The following is a 27,330-nucleotide window of genomic DNA, read 5'->3' as shown; positions in this document are numbered from 1 at the left end:
GTGGTTATGTTATCACAAATACCAAACAAAAAGTAGAATTCCATAATGTATTTGGTTTATAGTTAACTGAAGTTTGAGTGCTTGACCATTTACGCGCATACGCTCTGCAGCCGCTTTGTACTGAGATCGCTTGAGCCGAAGATCCTCGACCTTCGATGGGGCTTATCAAAACTTCGTACGACAGAGAGGACAATTTGACTTGTTGCTCGTGGAGAACCATTTACGCTGCAAAAGGTACGATATTTTAGTACGTTTTATTTGCAACTCGATGTAATACCGATGATGCCGTGCGGGGCGTACCAAACAAGGCGAGTGGAACTTATTCCGGCACTGGTGGCACGGCACGGTCGGCAACCGGCCCGACGACGGGTGCATGCGGCAGTAGCAGATGTAGCACTGCGGGGAGCTCTGCACGCGAGCCGTCACCGCGCTGATCCACATCTTCAGCGCGTTCAGCAGCGTGCCGTTCTGGAAGCACATGGAACCGTAGTCGTCTCCGAGCGGTGAGAGGCATCTCGGCCGCGGTCGGGCGGTACAGTGTCGCGCACCTGGTAGGCGAGGTAGAGCACGATCCATTGCGTGTCGGGCGCGGGCGAGTTCGGCGGCGCCGTGACCTGCGGCGGCACCAGCGGGTGCTCCTCCGCGAACTGCAGCGTCAGCTCCAGCGTGCGCTCCTCCAGCTCCAGCTCGCAGCGCACCTCGGCGCGAGACCACTGGATGGTGACCTGCGAGTCGGGCAGCTCGTGCGCGCGGTCCCGCAGCTGCAGCAGCAGGCGGCGGCGCAGCGCGGGCGCCACGGCCGCGCGCACCACGCGGCGCAGCGCGCCCGCCGCGCGCACGCCCAGCGCGCCGCACCAGCCGCGCGCCTCGCCCGCCGCCGCGCCGCCCAGCGTCTCCGCCAGCACCAGACACGCCAGCGCGCTCACCGTCTCGCCGTCGCAGCGCTCTGCGGGCGCCGGGCTCGTGTACGCTCGCTATCGGCTACGATCGGGTGCGTTCGTATCGAAAAGTCGCTCACCGTAAACGTCGAGGGCGGGCAGCTCGCGGAAGCAGCGCAGCCATCGCGCCGGCAGCGCCGGTCGCTCGGTGCCCTCGAGCGCGGCGCGGAGCACGTCGGCGGGCAGCAGCCGGACGCAGCTCGACATCAGTCCCGCCGCGTACGCGCCCTCTCTGTCGAAATATAAGCATCGAGATTAACTCGAACCGTGCGCGTGGAGCGTCAGATTCGCGAGAAGACGGTCACCTGAGCAGCTCGATGTAGAACTGCGCGAGGTCCCCGCGCGCGCGAGCACAGTGCCGCAACAGCGCGACGGCCAGTAGCTGATGACCGAGCGCCACGCTGTGACTGTCGGAGGGCGCCACCATCTCGCAAGTGCCCTCACACACGCTGTACGATACAAACGGCGATGAAGAAGAGATATAACATTGAGCTTTTCTTTCGTGTATTTTCGAGAAATAATCGAATTTATCAAAATAATATATTAAACTTATAATACCCACAAATACAAATTTTCCTAATACAGTGTAAACTCTATATAACGTCACTCAAGGGTCTGTGTGTATTTGGACGTTATAGAGAGTCGTTAAATGGTGAGAAGAAAAATTTGTATTAAAAAAAAGTTTATTTCAGACTCGTGCTAGTAATTAAATAAAACAATTCTTATTTGAACGCTATTGCGTATAGTCTGTTATTTTCGTTTGACGTCTTTAGTTGTACATTTTTACGTAACTAATAATAATGAGACATATTGGTGATAAAAAAGTACTTTTTTAATAATTTTGCTGCTCCCAGAGCAGCTTCTTTATACGTGCCAGCAAATTCTAATTTAAAGAACTGATTTCTTAGAAACTTCGGTATGTATGATGCCGACAGTTTATTACGGGCTAGGATAATAAAGCGACAAAAGAACATACACGTCTGCTCTGTTTTTACTAATTTTGGCAACTAAAAAATATTTTTTTATTGTTTAATATGTCGTTATTGAGAGGGTGTAATGCTATATAGAGTGATTTCAACGCTTTAAGGAGTTTGTCGTTAAATCGAGTGACGCTACATGAAGTTTACACTGTAATTCGACATGTTACACGTTTTTGTGTGTTATATATTAGACTAAATACTGTAGTACTGAAAAAAAAAACATTAGTCGGAAATAATGAAACAATGCTCACTTTATATTCGACAACGCAGCGTCGACGAGGTCCTGGAGGTGAACCAAAGTTTCGTCATAATAGGTGAGAGTGAACTCTGGCCGGGGACTATCGTCTTCTCGACCGCACCACTCCGCGAGCTTTTCGGCTAACGATAGAAACTTATTTAAAAAAAATCGGACGATCAGATCTAACCTCCGACGGTCACAATCACCGACACGTGCGAAACGTGACATCATCGTCCCCCCCCCCCCGCCCCGTCCACTCACCGTCGTGCAGCACCAGCGGCTCGGCGAGCAGGTCGAGCGCGGCAAAGGCGAGGTACTTGAGCGCGGGGTGCGCCACGCCGCGCAGCGCGGCCAGCGCGGCGTCGCTCGCGGCGCGCAGCGACAGCGCGGCCGGCGCGCGCTCCCACTGCAGGCGCGCGCCGCACGCCGCCAGCGCGCCCAGCGACGACACGCGGCACGACGTCATCGCGCGCCCGTCTTGCTCTGTCGCGTTTGCGCTTGGGTCAGAATGCTATTTCGTGCCTTTTGTGGGATATATGTCCTAAATCCTTGCAGGACTGGACCGATCGTGATGGTTGGTGAACTATTAAAACCATTTGTCATTTCGATGTCGTACTATGCGGATGCAGAATAATTTATCGAGCTATAGAATTGTTCGACTGAACCGAAATGTAATGTATAATAATTACTACAGGTACAACTACGAGGAGATGTTTGACAGTGATCGACGTGTAATTGGCCATTTGAATTTGGTTGTATTTTGAATTAAGTATTAAACGTTAAAGGCGTTAAAAAGTCTAAATAATAATTAAAAACTTAATATTGAACGTGCGGACTCACTGAGCATTATCATTAGTAATTCGAATAGATTTTTATTCAAGTCTGGCGCGAAGATGTCCGCCCACTCCGTGGGCAGCGCCAGCACGTGCGCACTCGGCTGCCGCCGCTCCGCCTCCGCGCGCACCCCGCCCACGAACTCGTGCACGACGCCGAACAGCTCCAGCACCGCCCGCGCCACGATCGCCACCTATGGCCGAGCCATTTGTCGAGTCGAACATCGTCATTTTAGATTCGGTCCCCGGTGGCGCGAAGTCACACGAATTTCTTACGATTTTATTGGGCCCCGATTACATCTAGGTAAACTGTTGAGATATATGTGCGACATCGTTCGAAATCCATTCGGAGCCCCGGCGCACTCACCTTGCAGCACCACCAGCGATGCGCGCTGAGTCGCAGCGAGGTGACCAGCGAGCACAGCGTGATGGTGGTGAAGTCCCACTGGTGGGCGCCCAGCTCCCAGCCGCGCGCGCGCACGCTCTCGGTCAGGAACCGCACGATGGCCGCGTTGCTGACGATCTGGCTCCACGGCGCCGCGGTCAGGTCCCTGCGGACAGCGACGGCACCGTCAGGCCCGCTCGGCGCGCGGGCGGCGAGCGGGCGGGCCGGCCGTGACGTACGTCTCGTAGAGCATGATGTGGTTGTGCTGGTAGTACAGGTCGATGACGACGTCGGCGGGCGCGGCGTGCGGCGCGGCGAGCGGCGCGGCCGCGGCGCACTCGTGCGCGTGCGCGCGCCACACGCTGCGCAGCATCAGCAGCGCGCGCGACTGCTCGCTCGGCGCCGCGTCCGCCTGCCGCGCGGGGAGTCGGAATTCTTGGATTATTATATATTTCTAACGGGCTGTTCGTAATCGAGTACGACAAATGATGATTATAAAGGATAATGAAATGAAGCTATTCGATAACAATGTTTCACGTCACCTGCAAACTGTGAAAGAATCCACTTCCAGTGATCATTTCCTCCAATTTAGATATATCTAAATTTTCGATAACGTTTTGATATTCGTCACTTTCGGGAGTTTTATTCGTAGTCTCAGAATCGTCCTCTTTTTCACTTTTCTCATCGCAAACTTTACCGTCTTCCAGTCTGTCGTCGAAGCTTAATTGACTTTCGGGCGTTTCGTTTTCACTTTCGCGAATCTCGTGCGCTATTTTATTCATTTTAACGACGAATAATTTCTTAGCATACGACCAGTAGTAACCTTTTGTGATCGCATTCTCGTGTATGTATGACATGACGACATTCTTTGTTTCCGGTGTGATCTCGGATAAAATATCTTCTATTAAGTTTTCCATTCGTTCTTTACTTTTTTTTATTACTTCATAATCAGGCCACTATAAACAATACAAAAACGTGACTTTCAGTCAAAACAAATTATAAACAAAAATACATTTAATGTTTTTATTTTTTTAAATAAACTCATAAACAAAAAATTAATTGTCAATGGTAAGAATGTAATATGCCCATATATGTAAGCTTTGGATTGTTTGCTAAGTAAAAGCTAAGTCTACATACAATCCCTGTGTTGTCTGTACTAGTAAATGTATAAAAAGTCGACAAACTAAATGTTCTTAACATAAACTAAAATACATAAAGACAGTAGTTACGTACTGTCACATGTAACTACTAAAAAAATTTTTGAAGAAAATCTTCCAAAGTTTATGAGTTGAACTTTTAAATAACTTACAAAAGCATATTTCTCGTAAAACACGTTGAGAACCACATATTCGTAGAGCACCCGATTCAATTTCGCTTTGAAATACTCGTCTCTCAACAGCACATCGCACCAAGATTCGGTCTCCTCATCGTCTTCATCCGAGACTGCCTTCTTCGATAGAATAGCTCTCAAGAATGAAGCGCGAAACAAACTCTCGTTGAGGTACAAAATGAGATCCTTTTTCGTAAGCTCCTCGTGTTCCTTGTCTGAATCTCTCACGACTATTTCGATGAATTCATTTTCGTTTTCAAAAGGACAATTGATGTTTCCTTCTATACAGTCGCACCTCAGGGCGAACACTTCAATGGGCACTTCGGGTCTCTGTGTTTGCATCTCGAACAGCTCTTTGGTATGGGATACTATTTCGCTGGCATTTTCGGGAGAATTATTTAGTCCAGATAAAAAGAGATATGGGCACAAAGACGCGGCGTGTTCGATACGTTCCATATCCAGTTCATCCGTGCTGGAAGAGAACGGTATTAATGCCGTTAAAGGTACCTTTTCAAAAAAAATAAGTAGTAAAAGTTTTTTTGCGATTTTCAACCGTTACTTTCCATCTTTAAGGAACGAAATGATTGCCAAAATATTTATTTCCGCTTTCGGTTTTCAATTACACGGAGATATTGATAACGTAATAATAATGATTGAGCAATAGATACTACATAGTTAGTGCACCTTGAATTGATGGTGAGCGTTTGTAGCATAATCAATAAATTTGTACATATATACAAGGAAGAGAAGTAAGCCAGGAATAGGTCCCTACTATTATTATTATTATTAGCAAAATTTCTCTTTCGATATAAATTATCCCTCTAACTTCGCCAGTTCAGATATGATCAGTGTTTAATAGTGCGCGCAATCGCACAAAAACGCCTTATATATTTAACAAAATATCCTTAAAATATCACGTAACTCCTTTTAGGCTTCAAGAATACTATTTAACCTCTGTGAATCCAAATTATGTACTATGTAGAAAAATTAACTACGTTTCGTTTAATATAATTATATCAAAAACCTTCCGACGAGTCGGTGGCCCTGGGAAAACGTGGCACTGGGACTCGAAAAGCTATCCGGTTTAATAATTGGAACGTCCGGACATTATATTAGAGTGCCGGTAGGACGGCAGGCGGGTAGGTAGGTAGTCTCACCGCGAGTGCACGCGCCGGTGCAGCGCGGCGCGCGCCAGCGCGAGCAGCCGGGCGCGCGCGTCGGCCGGCAGCGCCGCCAGCGCGCCGCTCCACGCCGCGCGCGCCGCGCCCGCCGCCTCGCGGGGCTCGCCCGCCTGCACACACGCACGCACACGTCACACCCACTCTGCTGCAGGGTCGCTGAGCGATTGCGAGCTTATAGCTCATCTCGGGTTTGGCGGTGAAGGTATATTCTAAGAAAATCTGGCGACGGATAGAACATTCCGCTACATGTATTCATCGGAATATCGAAAAGCGACTGGAGTACGTTGCCCGGCTTTCGGCACTCCGATACTTTTTAACCGGCAGCGGGACAGACTATTAATATTTATTACACAGGTTGATAATGTGCACTATCTTTCATTAAGTATATTCATACTTTTGTTAAAAATTATTAACTTGTCCGAGTAATCGAAGCCCACTCGTATCGGACTATACCGCCGTCGAAAGTGATACATCGACGCGTTTCGATTAAAACATGAACCAGTATAATCACGGGCAGGTGTGACACGACGTCTCATTCCTCGAGAGCATAAAAATTAGTTTCCACTTTTACAGAGCCACGTCTGCAGCCTCGGTGGCCTGGCTTCGCAGTCTGTACAAATAAAATAGGTGCAAGCAGGAGGTGCGGCGGACTCACGGGGCGCTCGAGCGAGAGGCGGAACAGCGCGTCGAGCAGCGGCAGCGCGAGCGCGCAGGGCGCCAGCGCGGCGGCCGCCCGCGCCGCGCGCGCGCTCGCCGGCGCCGCGCTCAGCGCGCGCACCACGCGCGCCACGCCGCGCTCGCTCAGCGCCGCCTCTGCGCGCACGACACACGCGACACGCGGCATGAGATCACCCTCACTCGGTAATGCGACTACGATGTGTAGCCGTATCGTTAAAACTTTATATATCGAAATCGCTATGCACTGTCTATTTTGAAGTTTTATATCACAATTCCATTCTTTGATTACCTGCGTTAGCATTAACATTAGCAGTCTGTAAATTTCCGACAGCTGGGCTAAAGGCCTCCTCTCCCTTTGAGGAGAAGGTTTTGGAGCATATTCCCCCACGCTGCTCCAATGCGAAGAATTTCGTTGAAATTAGACACATGCAGGTTTCCTCACGATGTTTTCCTTCACCGCCGAGCACGAGATGAATTATAAACACAAATTAAGCACATGAAAATTTAGTAGTGCTTGCCTGGGTTTGAACCCGAAATTATCGGTTAAGATGCATGCGTTCTAACCACTGGGCCATCTCGGCTCAACCTGACGCATACTAATTCCTGCATACGTAATTAAGTCCTTTTAAAATTATTTTTTTTGTTCTATACTATTTATCGGTTAAATTGAAGCTACCTACCCCCCCTATCGTCGGGACTGAGACACTTTAGAAGCATATCGTCCGCATCGCTGTCTTCCTGTCGCTTGCACAGTGCGACCATGCTGGCCTCTACGACGTCGCCGCGCAGCCATCTCTTTCCCGCAGCCGACGAGCAGTGCGGGTGCGACAGAGTCCTCGATATACACCATTCCACCACAAATGGAGGAAACTGCGAAACGAACGTCAACTTCAGACGTGTCATTTTACGTTCATATTCATTAGTAACTTCGCCGATCGTACCTGTTGAAAAGACTTGAACATCCCGTCTTGTTCTTGTTCGGTTAAATATTTAAGAATAATGAATATGAGATCTACGAGCGCTTTGCATCTCATAGTGTCGCCGGCTAACCAATTCCTCAACACAGAATCATACAATCCATAAACTGAATCTTGATTGAAGTGTCTCGCTTGCGCCAGAAATAAATTCTTACTTTCAAATTTTATTATTAGCGTGATCAAAGACGTGAAGACAGCTTGAGAGACTTGTTTCTCGTGCGCAAAGTCGAAGTATTTGCAGCACGTGGTCTCCACCACGGCGTTTAAATTGTGGTTGAACCTTTCTACTGAAGCGACGTCGCACTGCTCCGTTACAGCCGGAGGCGGATCTTTGACGTCCGGCATCTTTTGATCTGCAAACTGAATATGATGTTGCTTTTTGCCTTCTTGTAGAAAAGCTGTCTTCAAAGTTTGCAATAGAAGTATATGTGATTCGATCATTTGCACAATATCATCTTTTTCGACCGTTAATTTGTCTATCTGCGCAGCTATCGTTGAGCCAATGCTCAACCAAAAATTCCTTATGAGTTGGTCGTATTTTTCACTGTTTTCTTGTTTGGTCTGTTTGAGCCAATATTTGACCAACGATGCCATAGTTGTTGACGAATGTTTTATCAAGTGATTTTTCACTTGCGTATCTGTATATTCGAATATTTTTTCAAGCCAAGTTCGATATACGAAAGTAACTACTTCTATGACGTATTCGTGCTGCTGAATTGACAAATATCGAAGACATTCTTCTAGAATATTTATCCATGTCTGTCTTTCACTTTTCGAACTTATTAGTATTTTGTTGTTAAACCTAAAAATATGGAGTGTAAAAGTAAAATTATCCAGTGAGCAAACGCTTATTCTAATGTTTTGTTTAAATACAACTTTAAGTTAACAGAAAACTACTGGTTGGGTTTCAGCCAGACTGTCCCACCTCTAGCCCTACCACCATTTTTAATCGTAATCCATTATAGTTACATTTGAAATATATATTTATCTATCAATAAGTTAAGTATGATGTATTGTTTAAATTACTATACAAACCCAGTGAAAATTGCGCCAAAGAATGCTATATAGAAGTCCTTGGTGATCAAATCAGCCGGTAACTTAGCCAACAACGGCAGCAACATATTAGACAAAAGCCGAGCGTCTCCCCATCCGCCTGTATAATATCAATTATATAACAAAATTAAACAACAATTACACAAAAAAAGAAAAGGGCAATTTGAAGAAGATAAAATCGAAATATCAGTATCTAAAAAATGGGGTCCGAACTCTGATCGAATTATTTACTTTCCAATGGAATCTATCATTACCGTTTTCTATAACTTCCAGAAGTCGTTTCATGAGTAGATCTTTTTTATCCAGCCACGTGTGCCACTCCTAAAAATTTAATAAGAGTTATCAAAAACATTTTTATGGCTGATAAGTATCAGGCATTTCACAGCAATTATTCGGTTTTTTATGTTACCACCAGGGGCCACCTCCGCCCATAGACATTGGCTCTCTGAGAGATTATAACCATTCCTGACATCGCCAATGCTCCATCTACATCAGAACCTAAGATGTCATGTCCCTTGTGGCCGTCGTCATGCTGGGTCACTCACCCTTCAAAACATAATACAACAATATAAAATATTGCTATTTGGCAGAAAATCTGATGAGCGGCGACGACTGCGGGCCGCCCTCGTCCACTGACCTCCCGGCGGTGCATGACGTGCAGCAGCGCGGCCCAGCGCTGCGCGGCCACGGCGCCGCCCTCGGCGCGCGCCAGCAGCGCCCGCGCCGCGCGCGCGCCCACGCCCGCCGCCGGCCGCGCGCCCCCGCGCCCCGCCGCGCGCCCCGCCGCGCCGTACCACGCCGCCCTGTCGCCGAGACCTTGGCCTTGAGAGCGCGTCGGACTCGTCTTAGCGAGAGCCGTGAGACCGGGGTCGACCCGTCCCCTCGATGCGTCGATGGAAAGTTTAATATACTAGCGGCTTAACGTCCTTTCCGAGCCGGTAAACTCACCTGATATTTTGCGACTGATGCGCGGCCAGCTTCCAAAAAGTATTCGCTTGCAGTAGCGGCTCTATCGCGTCCCACAGCCAGTCGTTGTGAACTTCCGGCAGTTCGGTTAAAAATAAATCCAGCGCTCTCAAGCTGCTGCATAGAACACGCACAATTTGAATTTCACGTTCCTCGGGATTGTCGAGTCTGTAATAAAATATTTTACATGAATATAATCGTACTTTTGTTAATTGGTCCTATTATATTAATTATTCTATTAAATCACTGCTTATCTAACATTTTTCACTTAGTTGAATGCAATCATCCCGTCCAATTCACTCCATTCGCAAATAATGAATACAAGTACTTTCTGAAAATATTGCCAATGTAAAAAACAATACATATCTTAATGTATTGCTTATACCATTCACAACATCATTACGAATCTAATATATGGGAACACAGCCTGCTATCCTCTTTGGAAGAAGTTCTAGAAAGTTCACCATCCATTCATATTCTTTCTGAACATGTTTTTCTTCACCGCCGAGCATAAGATGAATATTGTAAACACAAATTAAGTATATGAAAAACTATATTGCTTATTCGAGTCGAACCCGCTATCTTCGATAAATTCGGATCCGTATCACGCCATGCAGTACATAAGACGTCCCAACACTTTTACAACCAATAAAAGATTACATAAGAATGATCGAGAAGTCAGCATTTTTGTTCAACTTTAAGTATTTTATACTAACTTTTTACTGAGCATAGCTTCTGCATTGCCCGTGAGGTTGTCAATGAGTAATGACATGATTTCAGATTTACAGAACGAGATTGCTTCCCCTAATTTGCTCTCAGGAAAAGTCATCTGAAATATAAAAAAAAATTGTTACCCTTTATATCACACATTTTACCTCATATAAAAATAATAATGAGGGGGGCGATTCAATGAATTAATGGTAGTGTTTAAATATACGCTCGAACTTTCTCCAGACGTGAGGAAAGAGTGTAGGAGTGGTGTGAGAGAAAAGAAACAAGATCAAATGCACACTTTGTTTGTTTCACACAACTAAAGTTTGGCATCTCATAAGTAATATTCATTGTAATTTTTTCTCTTATAAATGTATTATCCTATGAAATTTGATTCCTTTTTATTCTGTCCTCATTGATGTCCTTTGTGAATTATGAAAATTTTCATAGATGAAATTTTCAATGTGTTGGATGAAATTGTGCCTCTCAATTCACTTCCACATACTATGTAGGGGAATGCACTTGGAATTTTATAATCTGTGTTTGTTAGCACCATCCAGATTTAACATAATTAATATATGTTTTATATATTTCATAACATTAGGAGTAGTACTGCATTTCTCAGAATACCTTCCAGTGCCGTCACAAATCGACAGCATCGTACCTTGAGCTGCGCGTGCGCCTGTGCGCTGACGGGCGCATGGTCGTCGTGTCGCGCGAGCAGCCACGCCGGCAGCAGGCGCCGCAGCTGGGGCGCCGCGCGCCGCCCGCTCGCCGACACCAGCGTGCCGTGGCACAGCTGCCGCCCGGGCAACATACGCACTCACTCACTCTCTCATATTTATGCTCTCAATTCAGTATCAGTAATGAGTTTGATGACATTTGCGGTAAAAAAAATAATTAAATTGTCTTATCATTATGAGGTTCTCTGATAAATAGTGTATTATTCTGTATATATTGTATAATTATTTGTGATATTTTATTCTATTTGATAATTTTTGTTTCATGGTAATATATTATACTTAAAAGTTTGTGTTTAGAGCACTTTGAATTTTATATAACTACTACATTGAAGTATATTTGATCACTAGTCAGAAAATAATGGAGTGTAAGATCAAAGAGTGAAAGATCAATCAAAATGTTATTTTCAATTTATACCTGAGCCGCTTCCCGCACTCTCCTGTCACTGTCAATGATCAAAGTTTGGTAGAAGTGAGCCCAGCTCGGTAAAGCCGCTACCACTTCATCGACATTGCTATTCTTTACCAGTTCAGTCAATTCCTGTAGAGCCTGGAATATAAGATATAAAATATGAATAATGTGTCTATTAAAGAAATTAATTTGAACTAATTTCACAATAATATAGACAAAATGCAGTAGCATTAAGGCAACCTTTTCCAGAATTTAATTTTGTTGTGCAATAAAGTATATAATGTTCTAATTTTGTTATCTACTAAAAGATTAAGATAATAATAATAAATATAATTAGATTTTAATATTAAGATACAAATGTATTAATAGTGACAGTTAAAATTAACTAAATTGTTTACTGGTGTGTGTTACCTTTGTTTTAGTAATTGGATCCTTTTTATTAAGCTTCTTGAAACATACTGAGAATTCAGGGCTGAGGCCTAGGTCAATATTGGATACACCTAAAGTTGAGAATAACACCGGTAGAGGCTTGCCGTGACCTAAGGCTCCAAATGATGAGTCCACTTTAATTGTATTACTTAATAGTTCTGCGCTCCGACCGCTGCTTGAAGGCTGAAAGTAGAGGACGAGGAAAATAAATATACTTTAATTATATAGGTTACTTTTAAACTTTTAAAGAAATGCTTTACTAGTAAAAAAATATATATAAACGATATAATTAAAGAAACGACTATTTTATGGCCGTGTATAATAGTTGTATGAAGCAAAGTTAATATTGCTGCATGTACTCACTCGAACATTGTTCTTAGTTCTTTGGCTCTGCTTCGTTTTACCGCCCATTATAGTTACATATGAAAATAAATATATGGACTGATTTACAGAAAAAGTGCATGTACGTCGGTCGATATGATAATTTTTAAAGTGATTTTATCCGAAAATTGCTGGTTTGAACAAATGATGTTGACATAATTGTGACAATTTGCCAATTGAGATGTGATTGCTGACTATTAGACAGATGACGGTTGACACTTGACATTCACAGTGCCAACCGTGTGCCACTGTGTTACCAGACGGTGAGCAATAATTATTACCGATAAAATCTAACGCTACGTATAATATTATGATTTAAGAAGTAAAAGGTTAGATTCACGTATTAGTGTGTTTATATATACGAGAATTTAATATGAATTCAATTTCTTAATTAATATGAAAGCATTTAAAGCTTGTTTAATGTTTATTATCTGTCAAAATTAAATCAAAGATTTTATTAGGATAAAATCTTTGGTTTAATTTTAATTTGCAAACGGTTTAGTGGGTACAATCTTTAAATCCCAGATATTAAAAAAAACAATTTATTATTTTATACTTGTAATAAAATATCATAAGTCTAATTAAACTTTTTAATTTTATTTGTTAACAAAATAAATGGAATTAGTTTAACAATAATTTAAGAAAGAAAGAAGAAACCTGTTAAATTTATTCTATTTGCAACACTTTACATATTCATTTTTACATATTTCTTTCTTACTGGAATAGCGTTTGACCAATGAATAACTATATATTTTCGCGCCAATTTGAAGAATTTTCTTAAAAGTGCGTCGGCGCCAATTTATATATAATATTTGAATATCCGCTAATTCATAAAAAGGGATATCCGAATTACTTCCTAGTTTAAACTTAATAGTTGTGTTATGTTAACTGCAAAATTATTCACGACTCTCTTGTACATGAAATTTGAAATTTCTTCAGAAATTATTTCACGGTAGTATAACGGTATGAGATGTGAAACTGAGTTCTTTTATTTTAATCATTTTGTATAAAAAATACATATTGATGATTAGATGTTTATTTCTGACATGTTATTAGTTGATTTAATGTTTTCTCAATTATCAGTTAATTCCATCCTAAGATTTACCAAAACATTGTAGATATTACTAATGTCAATTCGAGAAAGTTCTTCTACATTTTTAGGATAATTATTTATATTACAATTTACATCTAAGTAATGAAGATCTAAGTTTGTGGATCTGAAACAGTAGATCGCGAATTTTGATTTGATATTTACTAGCGTAATTATCGATGTTGATAATTAGCGATAGTTTTAATGTAATTAGAATACTTATTTGTATTAGTGATAATTTATTAAATATTTAGTATAAGTAGTACCTATCTAACCAATATTTTTTACGAATTTAAAAGCTTTAAATAAAGATGTGACCGTCACTGGACGCCCGAAAGATATGATCTGATGAAGGATACGCAACGAAATCGATTCTTTTTAAAATATTTTATGGTTAATTTCAAAACATCATACACGTGCATAGAGGAAAATAAATAAAACAATAGAAACTAAACAGTTTCATAAGTAAAGTATATATTTCTTATTATCGTGATAATATTATATATGTATATGGCAAGGAAGTATATATTTATTTTATAGTTTAGGTAGGCGGATGACCACCACTGATCTTATACATAAAACATACCTTATCTAAGATGTCATATTCCTTGTGCCTGTAGTTACTCATCTTACAAGTCGGTCCAAAACAATATTGGGTACTAATTGCTATTTGACGATAGAATATCTGACGAATGGGTGGTACATATCTGGACGAGCTTGCATAGGATTAGAATACAGTACCTATAATATAACATCTCGAGCGTCCCGAGCGAGAATAAACTGACCGAACCGAAACTTAACTAGAATATTATTTTACATAAAACTTCAATCATACAGTTGTCAGTCACTTATAACACCTATATAACTGAATCAAAACTTTTGATTTGAGAATAAGTTCATACATAAAAATTATATATATTCCTATTTATAATAGTAGTAATAGAGTATACTTACGGAGAACATCTAAACGATTTCATTTGATTACTAATATCGATATATTGAGACTGACGTGGACTTTTGATCAGATATACCTAATTCTTAGAAGCACACTGAAACTATTGGAATAAACAAAAACGCAAGATATATGCATATCAAAAAATGATGATTTCCTCCGGTAAATATTATTTCTTTAGGTACATAAATTTACTAAAAATTAGCTGGTGCCCGCGACTTCTTACTTGTGACGACGAACTCCGTGGTCGAGTAGTGTAAACCGGTTTTCATGGGTACGCCATTCCGAGGTCCCGGGTTCGATTCCCGACCGAGTCCACGTAGAAAAAGTTCATTAGTGTTCTATGTTGTCTTGGGTCTGGGTGTTTGTGGTACCGTCGTTACTTCTGATTTTTAATAACACAAGTGCTTTGGCTACTTACATTGGGATCAGAGTAATATACCTATGTGATGTTGTCCAATATTTATTCTGGAACATATTTAAGCTGGGACTTTAAGCGCCAACTCAAACATAGGGTTGTTATATGATTGACACATTTGTGTATCTCTTTGTGTTTTTTGTCGTATCGCATTTCCCGAATGGATGGTCCGATTATGATTATATATTTTTTTGATTCATAGATGACTTAATCGAGAGTATTTTCCGCCATGATTGGCAAAGTAATATGTAAGTACCTAAAGATTTTTTTAAGTATTATAAAATCTAATCTAACCTATAATTATTATATTTTTCTAATTATTGAAGGCCCTGTTTTAAAAAAATTTTTTAGAGATTAGCGGGAAAAAAAAAACAAAAAAAAATCTAAAAATCAATGTTATGTGGTACATAGCCTTAATAATATTTTTCTCAAATATCTTCCTTATACAGAACAGTTGCAATTTTATTAAATGTATAGTTAAATTTAAAAAACTAGCTATTATTTAATTTGTGAAACTAATAAATTGTATTGTAAGACAAATATTAAATGTATTTGTACATGTACAATGTATGTAACGGATATATCTACTCAGAGAATCGTTTTGAGATATTTAGACAGTAAGTATTCAAGCTATTCCCAATACTAGCTGTTGTCTGTACTTGCACTCTCAAGTATAAAACATTTTTAAAAAGTGGCCGAAGAACATGAGCCTAAAAATAAAATAAACTTCATTGCATTGAAATGTCAATATATATATTTTTAATATTCATAAATTCAATATACATTATAATATCAAGTAAAATGAATTACTATAATTTATATAGGCAATATTTTAACACATGTTAATCTATGGTTACGTTTAACAATCTAGAGTTACCTTATTTTAACAAGTATAGCAACTTGCAAGCAGTTGCTACACCTTTACAACAAACATTATGGCAATAGGAATTCACTTTGGCCTAAAGTTACATCTAAAACTATATATATATAATATATATAAAAGGAAGATTTCTTTCTCTGCAATATTATATTGCACAAGAGTATAACTAAATAATGCCATAGTACGTAATGCCCTTCAAATTTGAAAAATATAGTTTACATTGCATATAAAATATACTCGAAGCTTTAAAAAATAATTTTGGCACAAAACTTAAAACTAAACTAATGATGATGGGAGGTTTATATATTACAATTTTCCACATCATATCTCGTAAACTAATTATTCTTTGGTTTATCTAGCCCACCGGTGATAATTTGGAAATCACTTATATTAAAATTATACATAATAAAATATGAAATATTTTCAAACAGACTCGCTTAATGCAATTATTATTAATTTTACAATAGTTTTTATATTATTTAAATTACGAATGATTTGGTATTTGCGCAGTTTTTTTTAATGTTAGCGGAATACTGATTGGACTAAGGATCGACTTAAAGGAGTGTCTATTGTTATAAGAACTTATACAAAAACAATAACCAATAATAACAGTTGTAAGATTTTTTTTTATCTGGTGTGTATTTTATAGAAGTACATATATAATTAAATTAAAATAACAGAGCTTTTGTGCAGAGATTCGAAATAAAATAGTATTATTTTATCTATAAGTCGATCCTGTCCTTATTAGCCAACAAAGTTAACACTTTAAATGGACTTAGTGCCGAGCCATACATATACAGCTACAATTTAAATAACGCGAAAATGTGCTCAAATACTGTCTCAATGGACAATTTATCATTATGCTAAACAAGAAATGTACTGTTTGCAATAATTTACGTAATTCGTTGATTAGAAACCTTTAAAAATTATATTTATCTACTTATGAATACAAAATAATATAGATAAATCATTAGGTATCTCTTAAAAGTATTAGGCTTAGGAACTTTCTGATCTAACGTACGTTGTATGGAAGAATGAAAAATGATCGTTTTTATTTAGGTAGACATTAGCGTTTGATTAATTCAAATGCGTTGCTACTTAACCAATCGATAATTGTATACAAATTAAGTACTTCGAATAGTCAATGCGTGAGTCGTGTTGCTATCTAGTTTCTATGTAAACCGTCAATGAAAATTCGTAAACATTTATATTTTTTTAATAATCCTAATAAACCTCGTTATTACTTTTAAGAAATAAATAACACAGAGTTCGCTGGTAACGATCACATCATGGGAATATTATTTTTGATTTACAATTACGGCTATAAATATATCGATTTTAATAAACAGATGTTCATTCATTATTGTCTCTTATATTCATACAAGGCGCTCGCTTCCGTCGCGCGCCCATCCACATATAAACTATACTGTTAGATTTTATAAGCGATCATATTTACAGATATTTTTATTTTTTAATATATGTACAATAATTATTATTTACACCTGTATTACTAATCTTTGGATTATTCAAAAGTTTTTTAAACACAGCGGAGATCCCATAGAAGTATTATGGAATGCTTTAAACTTAAGTTATATATCTATCTATTCACTTAATACTAAAATACGAGAAGTTTAAATATTCTAATAGTACTTTATTAAGATTAACAAAAATGACGATGGTATATGAATGTTTTAGTACACTAAAGTCGTTAAATACTGAGGCTAATATGAAAAGTTGACCGAGAGTGCATCGGTTCATAGCCGAAAAGCAATCTCCGTGTTGGAAGCATGAAATTAGATGTCTGAAGTCGACGTGTACTCTTTTGTACGTATTTACGTTCACATTAAACACACGGAGTCAACTTAATTATATGGATAGCGTTATACTTAACTATATACATATATTGTCATCGCGACAGACACAGGTCTGGTAAGCCTACGTTTCGTACTCGAATTCGCATTGTTTTTGCAAATGCTCTAACGGCGCTCGAATGAAAACAACATATGAATGTATATAATGACAAGATCGTTCTATTCTAATTATTATTTCAAAGATAAGTATAAAAATTATAGAATAATATTAAACGTTGATGAGTATTATGCTACAGGTACTGGCCTTTGGGATTCAGCACGTAAAACTATTTATAAACTATAAGGGCGAAAACGGACTGAGCTCACACAACGCGAGGTGATTGGTCTACAATAATGACAGCATAATAAGCGTCAATAAAAAAAAATCGTTATTTCAGCAAAATATTGATTTCAAAAGTGATCTTATGATTATTGTCATTATTATAACATTGTGAATTGATTACTTTAATTTTTATTTAAAATGGAAGCTAATCTATATTTTTTCAGAATACTTGTTAAGTATCGAAAGTATATACAAATATATATTCATTAAGACAATTATTTATGACGCAACCATTGATTTGATTTTATTGTAAGCTCTTAGCTCAGTCGAATTCGCACTAACTCGTAATTAAATTAAAACAGTAAATATTTTTGGTTTATGAACTGGCACATAGTTACACATATTTGGCACTAGTTGCAATATAAATAATTGATTGAATGATGTCGTATCGTACGAAATATGACGTTGAGCAAAATCCTTAAATTATATTTTCGAATAATAAATACCGAGCAAAGAATACTTTAATAACATGAGTATTAACCATATTATGAGTAATTATTTCGATGTTCACTAAATCTCGATGTTCAGGCAATGCTTGTCATTTTAAGTTATTGTAATATAAAACTAGTATATATGAAAACAACTTTTAAAGTTAAAATCGTGATCCTACAATTTATGTTTATTTATATTTTTTACGAATATCACATTAACTAAAACTCTATCTAGACGAACTATTGAATTGTATCGTAATAAATAAATATGTATTTGACTTTTTTTGTTCTGACAAATTACTAAGTAACAGCCCCGCGTATTTGCGAATACATTTACATAGGTTATGATCAAGAATAAGACTTCAAATTAGAAAGTTTGTGAATTATTTAGCTATTATAATATTGTAGTATTAGTTAGTCCCTGTAGGGTTTGCAAATGGCAAACCTGTGGTTCATGTGTTGGCTGTAGGAACCGGAGTGGGAGAACTTCTTGAGGCACTTGCAGCACTGGAAGGGTTTCTCGCCGGTGTGGAGCCTCTTGTGCTCTGTGAGGTGATGCTTGTGCTTGAACGCCTTTGGGCACTCCAAACATTTGTATGGTCGTTGACCTGAAATATATTAGGTGTATAATAATACTGCATTTTTTACTATAAAATCTCAACATATTTTTTCGACCATTATAAAATTACAAGAGAGTAGTCTTAACATAGCTAACTGATTGTTAAAATTACCTATTTATATTATGTAAATACTAACCTGAATGCTCATATTTGTGTCTCGCGAGAGAGCTCTGTTTCACAAAAGTTTTATCACATTGGTCGCAGACGAATTGTCCTTCTCCCTCTTTAAAGTCGTTACCAGCCTTTAGCTTGCTTTTCTTAAGTACAGACGTTTCATCTTCAAATTCGTTTTGAGCTTGCAGTTCATCTCCCCAAGACGGTCGGTCGTAAGATGGGCTAGATTCTTGTCTATGTTCAGACGATATATGCATGTTAAGTATTGGCGATCTGCCATTTGTCAAATCATTATATTGAAGAAGTTTATCCATTGGCATCATAGGATTTACTGGCACCTTTTGAGACAGTAACCTCTTCTGCGCGCTAATCGTTTCACCCGGCGATGGCGACAATCGAAAATCAGTAAAAGATGAAGAAGAACAATTGGAATGTGGATACGTATTAAGATAGTTAGAACGATGTGGAGTCGTACTACGCGAAGATTTTTGGCTCAAATTAACTGCTTCTTCAGAGTCGGAATGTGTAACTGAAATGCTGCAAGGCGGGGAGGGTGACGGACTAGAAGTTAACGATGCGTTACATTTTTTTGTTGACAGATCTAATGGTTGATCCGAAATAGCTATCGCTTGAGTCATTCGTCTCACTCTCGCCCTATTATTTTGGAACCACACTTGTACGACTCTGTTATCTAGACCAATTTGATGAGCTATCTTTTTAAATTCTTCTCTATTAGGTCGAGGATTAACAGAGTAATGCTCCTTTAGGACAGTTTGTTGTTCTTCACTTAAGGCTGTTCGAACTCTTATCTTTCTATCGCTGTCATGGAGAGATACTTTATCATCTCTATCGTCTTTTCCAAAGTCCTCATCTTCACTTGCACTGACTCCACTCTGTATAGAAGCTCGCATTTCAGCTTCTAACCTATTTAGTGCCACTGTTTCAGCCATTTGAGCAGCTAATCCCTCGTGTTTCCTAAACATATTTCCACATAAGACTTTTTCATGTTCTATTAGTTCATTTTTATCATTAAACGAAACGTTGCATTTTAAGCAGCGCAACTCATCAGGTTCCTCTTTCACGGTAACGCGTGATACTGGCGATTCTATGCTCGGGTATATGTTTCCGGAAACAGGTGAAAGTTTCTCCATATCAGCTCTAAAAAAATGTTTCGTTACAGACGCATTAACGGAATTCATTATAGTGTTAAAACCTGTCTGGTTGTTGTCAGCCTCTTCACTGTTATTGTTAACAGGGACGGATTCATAAACACGCGAGGGAGACCTGTGCTCACTCTCTCGTTCTTCTTGTTCCTTTTTTATGCTAATATTATCCTCATCTTCTATGTCCATTACGAGTTCGGCGCTACCTTCTGATCTTTTGTCTTCATCTTCGATCACTTCTTCTATTAAATCTTCAGGATCAGCTGAAGGAAGACCCATTTGTTTCGGACTAGGATTTTCAATTTTTCTTTGGTGGTATTGTTGTGATGCTAGTTGCTCGAAAAGCTGGCTTAAGGAAGTAGGAAAACTGTATGGAGCAATACCATTAGCAGGACTCAAAGGCATACCGGGAGGCATGTAGAAAGGATTAATCCCTGGCTGGCCTAAAGGCGGTCGGTGGAAATTATTTTCTGGTGTAGACATCGATGCAAAGAATGCAGCGGCAGCGTCGTTGTATTTAGGAAGAATTGGTAAGAAAGAATTACCATTCGGCGCAATATTATTATTCAGTTGCGATGCAACCATGGCATTTGTTCGTTTGCGCGAAGGACTTCGATCGGGGTTAAGAGCAGGGTTGTTAGGCTTTATTCTCCCCATCTTGAGGTTCATCACTAGACATTTTTTAGATGTCATGTGTGAAGAATACGAGCCGGAGTGGGAAAACTTTTTGCCACAATTGGCGCATTCGAATGGTTTCTCTCCACTGTGTATCCGAAGGTGCTCTTTGAGATGGTGTTTAAATTTGAATGCCTTGTCACAATCGTTGCACTTGAATTTACGAAGCCCAGCGCTCTCGTCGTGGCTGATCATGTGGCGCTGCAGTCGGTACACGTTCGCGAAGCTCTTGTGGCAAATCTTGCACGACTGTTGACAAAATTAAACACTAATCAGAAATCAGTATCTGCTTAAGAGAACTTTAAAAAAAATGCAAATAAATTAATAGCATTCGAGTAAAAGTAAAAATAAATGTTGAAAAAAATAAATGAAATGAAAGTGTAAAATGAGGATTCGCCCTATTCACTATAACCTGCACGGATTGTTAGTGTTGGTATATTAGAATGGGCACTGACATATTTGATGTTATCCACCTGAGTGCTGGGCGAGTGCAGGGTCTCGTGTCGCTCGAGCTGCTCGCGTGTTGGGTAGGCGCCGCGGCATTGGCTGCAGGTGAAAGGACCGCCAGGGCCCAGCGGTGAGCCCCCACGCTCCTCCTCTTCCTCCGAAGGTTTGCCCTCCGCACCTCCACCGGCAAGCGGTCGGACTGTTGATTTCAAATTCTTTACTATAAATAAATATTAATGTCTCGTATTGTTCAGTATATCATCCGATTTTTTCATCTCCATTTAACTTATTAACATTACTTATTTTACAGTTTTTTTTATGGTTGAACTCACGTTGAGTTAGAAATCTATGAACTTTTTTTATCGCACCTGAGGGTCGTGAGTTCATATACGGGTAACAACTAACAACAAATACCAACTAGGTATCTAAACAATTAGGTATGATAATATAAAATAATAAAGTCGACAGCATGTTTGTAAAAACATTCGAAAATTTGTAACGTAAAGCTTTAAACGTTGTTCATACATGTTATTTTTAATTTGTAATCGTAATAATCCCTTAATTCAGGAGCGATTTATGACCACAAAACAAATGAAAATAATAATAAAGTCGGATCTCGTACATGTGCCCGGTGAGCAATTAACGATGTTTATACGCTAAACGATCGCGGACACCTTCATTCTTGTAACACGGTAACATTTCAATTTGGATTCGGTTATTTTCGTAATACTCGTTTTGCCGCGTAATATCGTTTTTAAAACCGGCGTCCGGCGTCCGGCGGCACGGGCGCGGTCTACGTCGTAAATCAAATATAATAAAGAGCAAAACAACGCCACGACGTATTAATTAGTGCGGTCGAGTCCGTGCGCGTCCACGGACAGCGAGCGCCATAGAGTTGGCTGTTCCATGTGGCGCTCCGGAATCATTTTGCGTTACAAACAGCTGAGCGGTAGTTCTATCAGGATTTTTTTATCTATTTGCCTTAATTATTTATATTATACCCCACATTTGACGATTTTCAAGAGGTACATCACGCTTACACTGCTTAAAGCAGCGATCTATATTTATAATTTTTATTTTATGTCGAGTTTATTTGTTTATTGTCGAGTCTAAAATAACGCTTATGTTTAAATTCTGAAAAAGGATTGCACGCAAACGCAGTTGTTATTATATGTACCTATAGGCGTTAGATTTTCAGGTTCAATATAATCTGCTATCGGCACACCGGTATTGAATTTTAGAAAATATGACCTCGTAAACCGCGCTCCGAAGCGCAGGTCATATTCACCGTTATTTAGGTAACTAACCTGACCAAATTGTGCTCTCACGCTTTGAAACAAATATGCTAAAATTTATAAACAGTAAGCAATTTATTGATAACATCTCGCACTAATATGAAATATAATTATTATAATAAAATAACTTCGATTGGAAGTAATTTTATGCTATTCGATAACAGATGGCGCTAGTTGCACTGAAAATCACAGTAACGTCGCTTGTACGGTAAAGTTTTTTATTCAATATAAGTACGGAATATTCGGTGTTATTCAAATAAATGATTATTAATGTGAGATTAAATACAATTTTTTTAATTGCTTTATGTACAGGTCCAAATCAGGCTATAAATTTGTACGTTTGGTTAAATGAAATACCTATAGCCAATGTAACATACGTCGTTACTTCACTTTTAATAATTCTTGGTAATCATTCGAACAAAACTAATTTAAAAAAGAACATGAATTTATTTTGTTATTCAAAACCACTAATTACTCAAATATTAGATTAAACAGCAGTGTCTACATGTAGCGTGTTAGTAAGCAGTGAGCAGTGTACCTAGAGTTTATTAGGTGGAACGGACGACAACACCTACACAATGCGAGTATCGTGCAGTAATCTCTGCGCACGGGTACACGCGTCCGTTAACCGCTGATAAAAAACGTGCACGCACACATACGATCGACGCTTCCTATTGCGTTACAATAAATAATTATCGCACACACATGTGTGAGCGGTCATAGATAAGGAGTTGATTGTTGATTGTGGCACACAAGCGCGTCTGGTGATTGGCTACACCTGTGCCGGTGCGGCGCAGGGGCGCGGGGCTCGCTTGCTTTCGAAACAAAAAAACTCCGCCTGTCCCGAAGTGGCTAGACTCCATGTTGAAACGTCTCCGATCGTAATTGTGCGATGAGAGAATTATTAGTAAACTGTTTGGTTGGGTGCGAGCTATTTGTTCAATTGTATTGCGACAAAGGAATATGGACCGCGGGTTCATTCTAAAATGTAATAATACATCGTTATTTAGTTTCGCTCTGAACGTCACAATCGTACACTATTTTAATTATGATTCACTCTACGGCAATTCGGTACCCACGCCGCGGAGCCTGAGTCAATGTCGAGCGGATACCCAGAGCTATATAGACGTGACAGGGATAATGAGCTAGGTATTTCAAGTCCAATGCGTTACGCATCATACAAAAAATTATTTGACGATTACGATATACCTATTATTATAAGGAGCCAACAAGTCTCAGTGGGAAGATTAAGTCAATATCAACCGAAAATGGCGGGTTTAAGTTGCAGCACGTACAAAGGAATTTTCAAGCATTGAAATAAACTGTAGACCTTTTCCTCAAAACGGCATCAGACCTCACTCAGCCCAGTAGTGGAATATGCAAAATTTTTACAACTTTTATTAAGGTTATTTAAACTATGTGTAATAATCCAATATGAGTAAATGATATATTAAATACAGTAAAATTTTGCAAGATGGTACGTCTTGGAATCGGCCGATAAAGAACGCCATTAACATCAGTTACCACTTTTTATGCATTTTCATTTTGTTGTGTTACAAAGTACTTAATTAAATAAAAAATGAAAATGTTATAAACGGAACTCTTACTACTGTGTTTTATAGATTTATATAAAACATCAATGATTTCAAGCTATAGTATAGTTTAGTCAAAACACCTATTAAATACAGCAGGATTTTTTTTATCAACCATTTAAAATTGTATTTACCTTTTTATTATTACCCACCTGTATATTTATATTATATACCTTATTACTTGTAGATTACTTGTAGATTAGTAGGTAGATTGTAGGTAGATTATTTAGTACTCTTAATTGTAGATACCGATAACATATTTTGTAAATGTTTGGTATATATTTTGATCAAAGGTCGAAAAATAATTACAGTTCTAAATTACATGAACTAATTAGTTTGTTATTGTAGTATAATAATTACCTCTAAATAGTAAACTATTCATTTATACTAGATATATGACTGAAAAGTTATATTATTATTATTCTCATATATTAAGCATATATAGTATATCTAAGGATGATATAATATAACGTCAAAGATTCTGTATGCGAATGAATAAGTTCTAAAACTAAGACATTTCTGTCCGTCCATTTCCTTGTTTTCCATGGTCTGTCATCACAATGAATATTTGATTTTGATTATGATCTGATTATTTTAACTGTAATACATATTCAAATAGTTTCACGGCCAGTAAAAAGCTCGCACTAATAATACTACTACTGGTCTATTATATGTATATGTTATATTCACAAAAATATAGGTGTTGTCTTCCCCTCTGTTGATCATCAAACGTAAAGCGTTTCAAGTTGTCGTTATCAAAAGTATCTTATAACTTTAGTTGTATTATTAATATAGATTTCCGAAAATAAATCATTAATATTCAGTGGAAGTACAATTAGAGTGTATAGAAGTATGGTAGGAAATGTTTTCAGTATTACCTGCAATTCAAACAATATCTTATGATTTGTTCGTAGATAGAGACAGAAAAAACTTTATGTTGACTCGCCTTTGAGTCAGACTAAATTGCGGTAACGACTTATATCTTAAATATTGTTTATCAAGTGATTAACGGATCCGAGTTTTCGATATGAATATACCTAGCTGTTAACGTTCTGTGCCTTTAGCAAACAAGTGATTAGTGGCTGCAAGCGCCCATAACTTCCGCGGAACGAATTAAATATTTTTTTATTTACAACTATTATTAAATTTTCAAAAATATACTTTATATACATATTACATATACATCTTAAGAAACAATTATATTTTATTATGATTATTAAAGAAATGTGATTTCGTTTTCGTACAACAACAACAAAGTAATTAAAGATGTTTAGCAATTTTTATCCATTAATATTAAAAATACCCATTATTATGGTGTTTGGTATATTAATTTTTCTTTAGTGAAGGATTATTATTAATTCATATTTTACCTGTAAAGTCATCATGTTGTAAGAATAATTCGTTTTGTTATATTAATAACTTTGGTTAGCTTACGGCAATAAATTATTATTCTGGAATAACGGTTGTGGCTCTACAACGTTGTCAATATTAACTGGCGTTATTGTATGTGTACGTATCTAAAAGTAAATTAACCGCACACCTTGTTCGTTTACAAAATATGTTTTAACGATAAACTACGCATTGGGCGATGTTATCTGTAGCGCGCTATAATTGGAGTTCATTGAGCAAATAATATCGAAATGACGAGCGTGACGCGTTTCAGAAAGCGTAGAGCCGATCAGGAAGCACGATAACACGGAACTTTCAAAAATTTATTCATACGTCTTCCACGAACTCTACCATCATGGTCCGAACGCATAAACGGCCAGCTGTTCTAACCACTCCAGACAGGCGGCGCTCAAAGAAGAATAAAATATAAAAGTAAAAGAGAAAAAGCAAATGAATTAAAACAACATAATCATTTACGATTTAAGACGTTGAAAGAGAGCGGGGTTCCCCTCGACAAACGAAACTTTCTTTTAAGTCCGTGTGTACCTGTTCCCGATTCTCAAGTGGATGAATTATATCCCTCGGGAGTCGAGGGGAGATTACGAACACGAAGGTTATTTCTAATGAAGACGTGCTCGAGTTTTATTTTTAATGCGGTCGAGGTGATGTTTTCACCTGTTTCAATTTCACAGTTCGACTCTACTTTTTGGGGAACTTTTTTCTTTGAAATTTTTACACTTAGTTTTTTTTTCTTTTAAAACTTTTTCAGCAAATTGGATAAAAAACGTTTTTAAATATTTAAAGAGTGTAAAGAATAGTCAAGGAGTTTGAATTTAATTTGGAAATAAAAATATAAACTCAGACGCGGAAGAATTAATTGTAAATAAATAAAAAAAAATGCAAATAAACATAAAAGGAAAAGAAGCTTACTTAAGGCCGCGAGCCGCCTGGCCGAGGTGGTAGACGTGGGGACCTGCTTACTCCTCATGTCGGCAAGCCAACCGGCCGCCAAGCATTCGTACCAACCGCCAACTCCCATAAGCGAGCTCTGCACTTTCATCTAGCGACACCTCGTTCTCACACCTCACTGACCGCGACTACGGAAACTCGTTACTCAACGCACTATCTACGGAGCCGGCTCCGGATCGTATCTACGCCGTACTACACAGGCTTGCACAGCCTCCGCTGACGTCAGCGGCGAAAGTCCCAGAGCGGAGCGCGGCGCTACTCACATCGGCAGGCGCCCCACACGTTGGCCAGGCTCCACAGGCGGTACGAGTAGCTGTCACCATAGCAGCCGAACATCTCATCGGTTCTCGCGACCATGGCCCGCGCGCGCTCTCTACGTGTTGCTAGCGGCGCGGCGCGCGGCGGAATGAAGCCGGCCCGCCTCTCGCCCCGCCCTGCGCCCGCTGCGCCCCGCGCCCCTACGCCCCCACCTATACTTAATTAGTGAGCCGAGAGACTGCCGACTGCCGACTACGAGCCGCGCTCGACCCGTGTCCCACCACCGGCACCGTGTCCGGCGAACACCGCGTCTTCAGTATCGTACGAGTATGTCATAAGAGATCGCTTTTTGATGACTCGTTATATGTACTTGTATGTGTACGCGCTACGCTCCACCTTCCCATTCATCTACCTGTCTCTATCTTGCGCTTCGGAATCTTGATAAGCTACAAAGATGTTGATAACTCTATGCGAGCTTTTAAAGTTTCCGAATGATTTTTGTATTTAATATGTTAGTAATTGCAAATGTATTTCTTTTATGAAAAAAAAAAAATGAGATTATCGTGAATTCATCTTAAAATTTGAAGAAGCTTCTACTTTTGAGTATTTATA

At 39.1% G+C, this 27,330-nt stretch overlaps 2 protein-coding genes across 4 annotated transcripts; both read right to left on the bottom strand.

The window, feature by feature from the left end:
• On the bottom strand, nucleotides 1-12,421 carry Ltn1 (Listerin E3 ubiquitin protein ligase 1). The gene is made up of 25 exons (XM_064215417.1): nucleotides 12,215-12,421; nucleotides 11,834-12,034; nucleotides 11,429-11,560; nucleotides 10,935-11,069; nucleotides 10,276-10,388; nucleotides 9,542-9,727; nucleotides 9,231-9,396; nucleotides 8,848-8,914; nucleotides 8,576-8,693; nucleotides 7,505-8,342; nucleotides 7,244-7,433; nucleotides 6,541-6,698; nucleotides 5,862-5,995; nucleotides 4,684-5,176; nucleotides 3,917-4,330; nucleotides 3,614-3,786; nucleotides 3,357-3,540; nucleotides 2,997-3,183; nucleotides 2,418-2,639; nucleotides 2,170-2,296; nucleotides 1,244-1,387; nucleotides 1,019-1,170; nucleotides 549-946; nucleotides 301-468; nucleotides 1-225 (listed from the first exon to the last, which is right to left on the bottom strand). Exons 1-25 carry the CDS (start codon nucleotides 12,260-12,262, stop codon nucleotides 166-168), a joined length of 5,208 nt encoding a protein of 1,735 aa, XP_064071487.1. The 5' UTR covers nucleotides 12,263-12,421; the 3' UTR covers nucleotides 1-165.
• Nucleotides 12,422-16,637: 4,216 nt separating this feature from the next.
• LOC113395699 (zinc finger protein 1) lies at nucleotides 16,638-26,924 on the bottom strand. Of its 3 annotated transcripts, none has more exons than XM_026633369.2 (4): nucleotides 26,724-26,924; nucleotides 21,224-21,414; nucleotides 18,953-21,017; nucleotides 16,638-18,804 (listed from the first exon to the last, which is right to left on the bottom strand). In XM_026633369.2, the coding sequence occupies exons 1-4, from the start codon at nucleotides 26,815-26,817 to the stop codon at nucleotides 18,611-18,613; spliced, it is 2,544 nt and encodes an 847-aa protein (XP_026489154.2). In that variant the 5' UTR covers nucleotides 26,818-26,924; the 3' UTR covers nucleotides 16,638-18,610. The 3 variants fall into 3 exon arrangements, with proteins under 3 accessions (XP_026489154.2, XP_026489152.2, XP_026489153.2); XM_026633367.2 differs by having other exon boundaries at nucleotides 26,422-26,859; XM_026633368.2 differs by having other exon boundaries at nucleotides 21,242-21,414; nucleotides 26,422-26,859.
• Between the last annotated feature and the right edge of the window lie 406 nt (nucleotides 26,925-27,330).

The sequence above is a fragment of the Vanessa tameamea genome, chromosome 7 (genome assembly GCF_037043105.1).
Source record: "Vanessa tameamea isolate UH-Manoa-2023 chromosome 7, ilVanTame1 primary haplotype, whole genome shotgun sequence".
Classification (NCBI taxonomy): domain Eukaryota; kingdom Metazoa; phylum Arthropoda; class Insecta; order Lepidoptera; family Nymphalidae; genus Vanessa; species Vanessa tameamea.
Note: the sequence above shows the minus strand (reverse complement) of the source record. Positions and strands in the feature narration are given on the sequence as shown.